The sequence below is a fragment of the Antrostomus carolinensis genome, unplaced genomic scaffold (genome assembly GCF_000700745.2).
Source record: "Antrostomus carolinensis isolate BGI_N321 unplaced genomic scaffold, ASM70074v2 Scaffold52606, whole genome shotgun sequence".
NCBI classification, from domain to species: Eukaryota; Metazoa; Chordata; class Aves; order Caprimulgiformes; family Caprimulgidae; genus Antrostomus; species Antrostomus carolinensis.
The window spans coordinates 1-10037 of NW_010320791.1; the positions used below are offsets into that span (position 1 = coordinate 1).

General features: G+C 39.4%; 1 protein-coding gene across 1 annotated transcript; it reads left to right on the top strand.

The window, feature by feature from the left end:
• Positions 1-1661: 1661 nt before the first annotated feature.
• On the top strand, positions 1662-8697 carry CDO1 (cysteine dioxygenase type 1). The gene is made up of 4 exons (XM_010169685.2): positions 1662-1746; positions 3727-3884; positions 6325-6494; positions 8668-8697. Exons 1-4 carry the CDS (start codon positions 1715-1717, stop codon positions 8695-8697), a joined length of 390 nt encoding a protein of 129 aa, XP_010167987.2. The 5' UTR covers positions 1662-1714.
• Positions 8698-10037: the final 1340 nt, after the last annotated feature.

Sequence of the window (10037 nt, forward strand, 5' to 3'; positions counted from 1 at the left end):
TGCTCCGCTACCGGACCCGCCGGACCGAAGCCGGGGAACCGCGGGGGTGCGGTGCCGCTCCGGCCTGAGACACAAACGTACTGAAACAACCAAAAATATTTTTTTTAAAAAACCGTGATAAAGTTATGAAAGCATCCCTCTGTCTTGACTTGTTTTCGTCCTCCTTTCACCTCACGTTCAGTGTCGTCTGTTCAGAAGGAATGACAAAATTGGTAATAGAGCATCAGAAACTGAGAATCAGAAAAACAAAGTGTGCTAACATTAGAAGTATGCATGGCAGCCTTGGGTTTTTATTTGTTTTTTTGTTTTGTTGTGGGGTTTTTTTGTTGGGTTGTGGGGTTTTTTTGGCCAGGGGAAAAAAAAAAAAAAAAGTGCTATGCCGAAATAACAGCACTGCTGTTATTAACTGCTTATGTTCCAATATAGGAAAAATATGTCTACCTAATATGTGCACAAACTGTGGATGCAGTGAGAAGCATAATATAGATATACATGTTATGCTTTGAGAATAGTTCATTATGAGCATCCTATCTTTATTAGAATGGAGTGGTCTTATGGAGAAACTAATTAAAAAACCCACTCAGTTGACATCAGTGAACTCTCTGTGTGCTCCTGCTGGCATCTTCTAGGCGAGAGTGAAGCATGCTGTCATCGGGATAAGTATTTGCTTTACTTGGCAAAGTGCAAATAGTCACGAGTAGAGCTACAATGAAACCAGAAGGTTCCCACTGTGTTACTTGCACCATAACAGCTAGCAGCACCAGCCCCAGATCAGAAGAGCCCCACTGTGGAAAGTAATGTATAGAGCAAAATCCCAGTCCCTTCTCTAATGAACTTTTCAGTGGGATGAGATGAGCAGCAGATTGGGGGAGGCTAGCAGGAAAGTACAAGGAAACAAACATAAGATGTTGATGTTTTCAAGCCCTGAGACCAAATCCCAGTCTAGAAGATGCATGTCAATAAAAAGCCTTTAGAAAGAAGCTTATTCTGTGCTACCTGTAAGTTAGCACAAGAAATGTATTTTAAAGAAATTTTGCTCTGCTGAACTTTGTGTAGAAGTAGATGCCAGTAGAAATTACCCCACAGGTGTTTTACCCATATACAAATGCTATGATACAAGATGTAGAACTTTCAGGAACAGAGTAGGAGGACCATGAACAGAAAGCCTGACATCTTAGTTCTTTGGTTTTTTGGCTTTGTACAAATGAGTGCTGTGTAGCAGAAGAAAAGCCAAGAATATGTGAAAAAGAGCTGCAGAGGAATGTAACCATGTATTTTTCTTGTTTCATTGCAGTCCTCTGTTTCTAATTATAAGCCAGATGCTGAAGTGACTTCATTCAATAACTATTTTGATTTGATCCTGTCTACCACTCTAGTCTTAGACTCACAGTTCTCCAACTCCAATTATCTATGTAATTCAAAAGCAATAAGACTATAAAATATTAAATGTGTCCCTTTTTTTCTTCCCAGAAAAATAACTCTTTAAAAAAAAGCTTTAAAATACAATTAAATTTTTTTCCGAGTAAAACTTGGCTTTCAAGTAAAAGAAGAAATAGAGTTTTTATATATCACAACCTCGCTTCATAAACATGTTTGTATAGTTTTCTCTTTTATAAGCATATCAGTTCAGTAAAAAGCAAACACTTTTTTTTTATACCTGTATTTCAGGTATACAAGAAATCTTGTGGACAATGGAAATGGAAAGTTCAACTTGATGATCTTGTGCTGGGGTGAAGGACATGGCAGGTTCGTATCCAAAGACTATGGTTTTAGCAAAACCACTGTATCTTTCACTGTCATACACAAGTGACACAAATAATCAGCTCTGTGTTCTATCAGAAAATAACTGGGAACTAAGCAGTGCAGAGCTCCTATTGTTATAGCTGTCCTGAATATTTGCTATATCTTTTGCAAGTTTGTACCTCGTGGATATATTTAGAGCACTGTTTTTAAAATGCTGTTTTTCTATCAAATCTGTGAGACAAAGTTTTTCATCCCAGAGATACAACAGGTCCTGTGGGCAGGACAGGTTGAACAGACCCTATTCAACCTGTCCCATACAGCAAACCCCTACAACAGTTGGTGGCAGAAGCAGGACTTGGTGCAGTTTAAATAGTTTTTGTTTTCTCATGGTGCTTAAATACTCTGTGACAAGAGGAGAAAAATAGGTTTGGGTTAGGACTGCAGGCTGTGAGGAGGGAGCCCCTTTCCCGGAGTACTTGGCTGTCTTTAGATTCACACATCCCATCTCCTCCCTCAAAATGGACCACACTGCTGATGTGGCCTTTTTGGAGTTGTGTACACAGACTGTACACTGGCTTGTGTAGTCCTACAAATGTGGGCAGGATCTGTCCCTTGGAGGGTCTTTCACAAGATGTTGGCTAAAACAAAATATGGAGTAAAAAACTTGCAGGTTTTGACTGACTATTCTCTCATATAAATAGAAATGATAAGGAGAAGTCAGAGCTGTTTTTTGTTTGTTTTAATTTAGAGTGCAATTGAACATTTACGGTATTCTCTAGGGAATGCCATGACATTATACTCAGAGCCAAGCCCACCACCTCTACTCCTTCCAGGCTATACCCAGAAAGCCTGTGATTTCTGACAAACTGTTTGAGTTGGATGAGCATTTGCTAGAGCTAGACTGAGACCACAAGTTGGTTTTGCTTCCTGCATGAGAAGGATCAGATTGTTCTCGTGGCTTGTGGAAGGAGCGTGGCGTGACAACGTGGCATTTGTGAACTCTTCTGTGCCTGGAGCAGGCTCTGCTCTCTTGGCATCTCAGTTAGTAAGAAACCCTGACATTTGTTTACTGAAAACAGTAATGTACAAGTACCAAGTTTTTGATTGACACTTATTAGCACTCTACTTTCAGGGGGGTCAAATTCCCCCTTCTCCCTCAACCCTGATGGGTGGAGAGCTCTCCCTTTGTCCTAATCCCATTGACTTCTGTAACAGTCTGTCCTCTAGTTAAAAAAAAAACAAAACCAACAACAACAACAACAAACTCCTAAACTAAACTACATACTCAGCCCCTATGTCTCCAAATGTAGCAGTTAAAACAGACTTTGGAGCAAGGAGATGGATCTAGCAAGTAGACAAATCATACCAGATCCTGCTGTATTGTTCATGTGTTGCCAAACTAGTGAAATTAACAACTTTCTGTAGGTGGTTATATTTAGTACTTCCAGAGTCAGAGGTACAGAAATTTTTCTTCAATAAATGCCCATGCACCCCAGCAGTAAAGAGACCACAGAAATTAAGCAGAAATAGCTCATTTCTCTCATGTTTTGGGAACGAGCATGGTGGATCTGCAGTATCAGGTATACTTTCAAGTTTATACCAGGCTGTGCTTGGGGTCACTGTGGAAAACACCGTTTTGTTTCTTGGCCCACAGGAATTTTTGTGTTCTGAAGAATTTTTCTGTCCTACTCTATCCTCCAGACTTCCTTTGTATTCCTCTGTGGCAAAGTCATAGGCTGATCAATATTTGACTCTTCTCCAAGTCCTCTGCATGGGAGCTTATCCCAATACATTTCTAAAGTAGCAGGTAAAAGTAGGCATACCTTAGTCACAGTGAATCTTTTTCTCCTAAGTCATTGTGCAATGGCATTTTATTCCAGGACCATGTTCAGATACAATATGCTGTGCCTTCTGTCCTATTTGCTGTACTGAAATTAAATATGTATATCACACTGAGTTTGGTTATTCTTTCTACATATATAGCAGCATCCATGATCACACTGACTCACACTGCTTTATGAAGATTCTCCAGGGAAACCTAAAGGAGACTCTGTTTGAATGGCCTGAGAAAAAAGGAAATGGTGAAATGGCTAAGAAATCGGAACGAGTTTTGAGGGAAAATCAATGTGCCTACATTAATGGTAAGCTATTAAGCTTGTTTTGACAACTACCCATCCATGAGTATTATTCAGAAGAATTCATCTGCTCTCTAACCTCCTACCTTTAACAGAATAATACTAATGGCTTTATGCACAGTTTAAGAACATGACTCTCTATATTCTGCACAAGCCTATATTTAGATTCAGTAAAACAAACCATAAGAAAATATCCTTTTAACTCGCTCTTAAGTAATTGCAGCAATTGCATGATACTTAATTATGCTGTGTATCTCCTCTTGACCAAGCAGCCTTCAGCACTGTGTCCCTAATAACTATCTGAAATTGCTTGCAAACATAGACTTTAAATAGTATTTTGTGAGAAGAAGGGGAACCAAAGTTTAGATAGCTTAATCACCAGTGATCCTTTTGGTCAGTCATGGAAATCCTAGGTCAAAACTGTAAAAGCTGTCTATAGAAAAATTTACCAGCCAGGAGCAGAGGTCTTGATCCTCAGTGCCACTCCTTGTCCAAACCAACAAAAGACTGTAGCGTTGAAGTGCAGCAAAAAAATTGCCCAACTGCACAGACACTGAGAGATGACTAGGTCTCCAGCAGTAAGGCTCCCTAGGTTCCTAAATTAATGCCGTTACATTTATCTGTAACTAACACCACCTTGTGCTACACTGGTGGCCATCCTGGAGTGGCCAGCTGGGTGTAACGTATTCTGATGCTATGAGAGACAATGCACATCATGCTGAGCAGCAATATGTTCAGCAGAACAAAGGCAAAGTGTCAGGGAAGGGGGCTATCTGCCTTTTATGTCATCAGTTAAAAACGGAAGCACACACCTTGTGGGGCTAAGCTTGCAAACTCTCCACTTGGAGGGAGTCTTATATCAGGTTATGGACTAAGCCAGGGTGAGGGCATTGGGAAAGAAAGACTACTGCTGTGCAGCTGACTGCTAAAGGTATGCCACATTAAGTGAAAACACAAAATCCATAGGACAGGAAATGCAAGAAGGAGCTTGACATATCTGCTGATGCTCCCATGCCAAGGAGGTGGGTTCTCAGACTCAGTCAGGTTTTCCTACCTACACAGCTCTTTCTGATGCAAGCAATGGCACCCTGTGTGTATCTAATCCAAAGCTTTCTTGTTTTTTTTTTTAAATAAGTTTGGTATCCAATACTCTGAGGCAGTTTGGATCTCTGCCATGTTTCATAACAGATATTTTGGTTTAAAAGAAACAGGTAAAACAAGTAGAAGGAAAACACTGACAATGTGTTCACTGCTCTAACTACTTCAATAGTGAGTGACCTTCATGTTTCTATTGCATGCTTCTTGGTTGCTCTTGTACTTTATTTTTAAGGTTAGAACCCACTAAACAAAGTTTATTTGAGTCTCCTGTTAAATAAGCACAGATTTAGGACTTTTTTCCCCTATGTCCTCTGTATAAACTATGTTAATGACATTTAGGACTTACACTTAGTGTACTCATTATTCTCAGGGTATCATGCCTATGTTGCACAATACAGCTCTGTGTATTATATAACATATTAATTCAAGTACAAAGGCCTGAGCTGTTTTTACAGCAGGGTCATAAATTTAAATTCAAGGTCTCTTCTAAGTAACTCAAAAACTCTACTTAGTGTGGAATGGAAATGGTTTGTTTTGCAGATGTGATTCTTCATACCATACATTTTTATGTAATAGCTTGATTTCTACTCCACTGTTGCAGAAAGTGCCATTACTTTATTAGTAACCACACAACAGACAGTGCCTTGTTTTATTACATGTTCAGTTATGCTTACTATTCAGTTAAGGTTGGAAATATGCCAGTCACTACTAATTTGTCACCTTAGTCAAAAGAGCAAACAAATGAAAAGCCTGTTCTCCAAACTAATAAATTAGAAGGATTAATTAGGAAATAGATGCCTGCAATAAAAGACAACTATACCTCTGTCCAAAAGTTCATGCCCCAAATACACATAGCTGACCTTTAATGTGACTAATATCCTTGTTACCGGGCTGAGAAGTAACAATACAAACATTTTTTTTTCCTGCAAAATATCTTGACAGTTTTTAGAAACACAAAATTTCCTGCTTCTGGAGCATCTCTAACAACAGTGTCCCCTAGGAAAGTAAATAACCTTGAAGTCTGTTGGGAATGACAACTAGAAAGTTACTGACAACATGGACTTCCTCATGTTTCTCTGGATTTCTATTGGCCTTTATCCCGTAGCAGATAATCCAGAAGTTACATGAAGTATGGAAGTATTTTGAATTACCAGTGTACTTAGGAATCTGTGCTAGAGAACAGCAGTCAGATTCTCTGTACTGAGTTACTAGTGGCCCATAAAAGTGCAGGCATGCTGAACTGACTTGCTTACGAATTTCAGTTTAGAAAGCATGTTAACAGGCATCTGAGATCTCCTTAAATCTTCCCACTAACACAATGTCTTGTTTCATGCCCTTGCTGGTCTAGACTCCATTGGCCTGCACCGTGTGGAGAACATAAGCCACACAGAGTCTGCCGTTAGCCTGCATTTGTACAGTCCACCCTTTGACAGCTGTAACACCTTTGATCAGAGGACTGGACACAAGCACAAAGTCAAGATGACCTTCTACAGCGAGTTTGGAGAAAGGACTCTCTGTGTAAGTACGAAATAACACACTCCGTGCCCAACGCCAAGTTCTGAGCCTCCAGCCCCAGCAGGGATGGGCATAAGGGGCTGCCCTTTTGCCTGCCAGGACAGGCAGGAGGTCAGTCAGACCTGCCTTTCTCAGGGCATCCCCGTCCAGGACCAGCATAAAACCTGTTTCCAAACACTATTAGTTTTGCTGAATTCCACTTCTCTTGTGTGGAGTTCCCTGCTTTGTAGTTTGCCTCCCCTTCGTCATTAGGAGATCAGTCTGAGCAGAGAGGAGGATTAATGAGAATTTTGCTACTAGCTAAGTGTCTTCAGGCAGAAAATGATGGTAAATGCAACCTAGTCAATGGAAAACTGTGGAGTGGCTACATTGTTTTGGCCAACTTAAGTCATGTGTAACATTTCCTGCCTAAACTGTTCTGCCAAAAAGCATTACATTTCAAGTCGGTGGTTTCAAACCTTGTAGCTTACTGTAAAGTACAGAATTCTTTAATAAAGTTAATTTAATTCTTTTAAGTCAAAACTTTGACACAGAAAGCCTTGCTCTCAGAGTAAGAGTAAGCTGGTTGGCTGTTGTCTGCATTCTTAAGCAATGGCATGAGATTTTATTTGGCTAGAAAAGAAATCTTAAGATAAGCTTTGGGGGACCAAGCTAGGACATCTCAGAGAGTTTAATAGGGTTCCTTTTAGCACTTTTCTATGCATTGGGAAACAGAACTATTTATATGAGGGGAAAAGACAGATTCTTGATGTTTAGCCACAGAGGTTCAGAATGTTTGGTTTTGTTAGATACAGAACAGTTTCAGCTTTCACTGAAGCCAGAAAAGCAGTGCTCAGGAGTTTCCCGAAGTGAGCCGTTAGTAAGATCCAGTTAAAACTTCATACATTTGACAAGTACCATCTAAATTATTTCTTTGAAGCTTGCCACATTATGTGATTACAGCTTCACCAAACAGCTGAAACACAAACTTTGACCTTCCTGAGTTTAAAAGGTCCTTGAGAAAGTAAACTCAAATTTTTAATTCAGATTTTAAAGAGGAATAAACATGGAAAAATGATGAACAGAATTCACACAAGATTTCAGTGTTTGCTTGCTTTCTTTTTAAGTGTTTATTGAAGTATGTAAGATAACAAGTGAGATGTTTTGACTCAGACTGTTTTCTTATGCTTTATCTGAAACCGTTTGGCAGTGTTTGTACCTTTTTTGGGAAAACTAGATCTGGCTTACAGGAGAGAGGTAGATCTTAATGACTGTGTCTCTTTCATGAGTTCCTGTAAATGGAATTCCAGTAAGGGAGAAAGTGGTGGTGAGTCTGGGCCATCCAGCTGCCTGAAATGACTTCAAGCTACAAAAACCTCTGTGAGGGTTTCTGGAAATCTGACTCTAAAATCAAACTTTCTTCTGCTTAACAGATCTCAAAAGGACATAGCAATACAGAGAGATGTAAGTTAAAAATACCAAGAGTGTAATGTAAAGTATACTTGTGTATCTTTTATGAGTGAGAATATTTGTCTAACTAAGGCATGTTCAGAGCTTCCTCTTTTTCTGAAATTTTTCTGCAGGTGAAACACGTAGGTAAATCCCTATTGGCTTCTGACCACGATGAAGTCTTAATTCACTAAATCTCCGTTAAATACATAATAAGTTATATAGGCATAATAATTAAAAAACTATGTACTATGTCCAAGGACTTGCCCATGGAAGTAACTGTTTAGACAGTTCAGGTACAAACCACGAGAATACTGATGTGAAAGTTCACTGAGGGAAAACTGATTTTGTCTTGGGTGTCACTGCACATCAGGTCTTGCTGCCAGGCATTTTGCTGGGGAAGGTGGTTTCTCTTTGCAGCCTGTCTTCCAAGCTGGACTTTCCAGCAGTTTCTGTCAAAATGAAGTAAAGCAGAGTATCAGAGAGAAAAGATAGCCTGAAAGAGGAAGCACTCCTCAGCTGTGCCATCTGCTATTCGCTTGCTCATGCTCACTCAGAGCCAAGGGACGGGGTGATATTATGAGGGGCACAGTGCCCTCTATAAAACTCTGTCAAGGAGTACTGAAAATAAATACACTAAGTATTTTAAGGTGCTGAGCTACTCTGAGAATAAAGGCCCATGCTGAGAACATGAAGTAGGTGGTGACTGGCTTGCTCTAAAACAGCAACCTCTTCTCTTTCCTTTTAGGCAACAGCAGTGCCGCAGGAGAACAACTGAGAAGCACCAGCATGCATTTGCGTAAGACCTGCTGAATGTTTAACCAGGGACAGAAGACTTGCATAGCTAAGGCCAACAGCCAGCTATATTTCTATACCTTGTACATAGAAGTACACTAGGGCAGCTTCCAGGCCACCCACAGTTCCCCCAAGCAAATGCCAGTTATGGGACTTTAAGCTGAATAGCGCCATAAACTACTTCAGAGGTTAGATGCCTTTTCTTAGGCTCCTGTCAGAATTAAGTAGGTTTTTTTCTGACTCTAGCCTCCTTTTAATTCCGCTTCTGATGCCACACTGAGAATATCAGAAATAGGGTTTTTAAACATCATCTGACACTACTTAATAGGCTTATGTATGTATGCTCTCAATGTAATTAATAATTATACAAATTTCTAAGCTTCCAGTCACTTGTACCTATGGGTAGTACATTAGATAAAACTAACAGCAGCTCTTATTTTTATTGTCTTTTAGATTTTAATGGTCTAGTCCATTTTGATAGTTTTGTGTGGTTTTTACTTTTTTTTTTTTTTTTTACAATTTCATTGTTAGATCTTGTTTTAAATAGGAATGGCAAAACGCTTCATGCACACTGATTTTCAAAACTGATTTGGCAGAGACTTGGGGTTTTAATAAGACTAATCACACTTAATTCAGCTAACGTCCAGTTTCCAAAGTATTCTGTATAGCTACTGAAGAAGCTAACTGAAATAAAACTAGATTTGTGCACAGATTTCAAAATTTTCAGCCTTTTTCTCCTGGTAACTAAAATATTCATCACACTTTACCAAAAACCACATTCCTCATGAACATGTAAGTCTTTTCCAGGCAATACACTATTAGAAAAGGCTTTTAAAAGTTGAAAGTATTCCAAACATGCAAAGAATACTGATCCAAATTAAGTTGGTGGGATTTCTGCTATTGAGTTCACTGATGCTTAGTTTTATCCTTCAGATTTAGTTGCAAGGAAAGAACCATCTTGAAGTTGACTCTAATTTACCATATGAAAATCAGCAAAGTGGCCCACACTGGGGCTTTTCCATTTATTTAATGCAGCTAGTATGTAACACAAGTAGAGAAAGCGTAGAAAGTCTCCCAGTCTGGTAGGTGACTGCTATTTACTCAGGCAGCAGTTTAACAGTATCCTTTTTAGATGAGTCACATATTGCAAGCCCAGAAAATATTTACTTTATGAGACCCTGTTTCCAGGGAGGCTGTGTCAAATTTTCAAAAAATATTTGGGCAGTATAACAGTTTTCAAATGAACATATGCCCTTGGGCTGCAATTACTCCTTGAGGGCCAGTGGAAAAGCAGTAGGTGCTTTGCAATTACTTTTTTTTGGG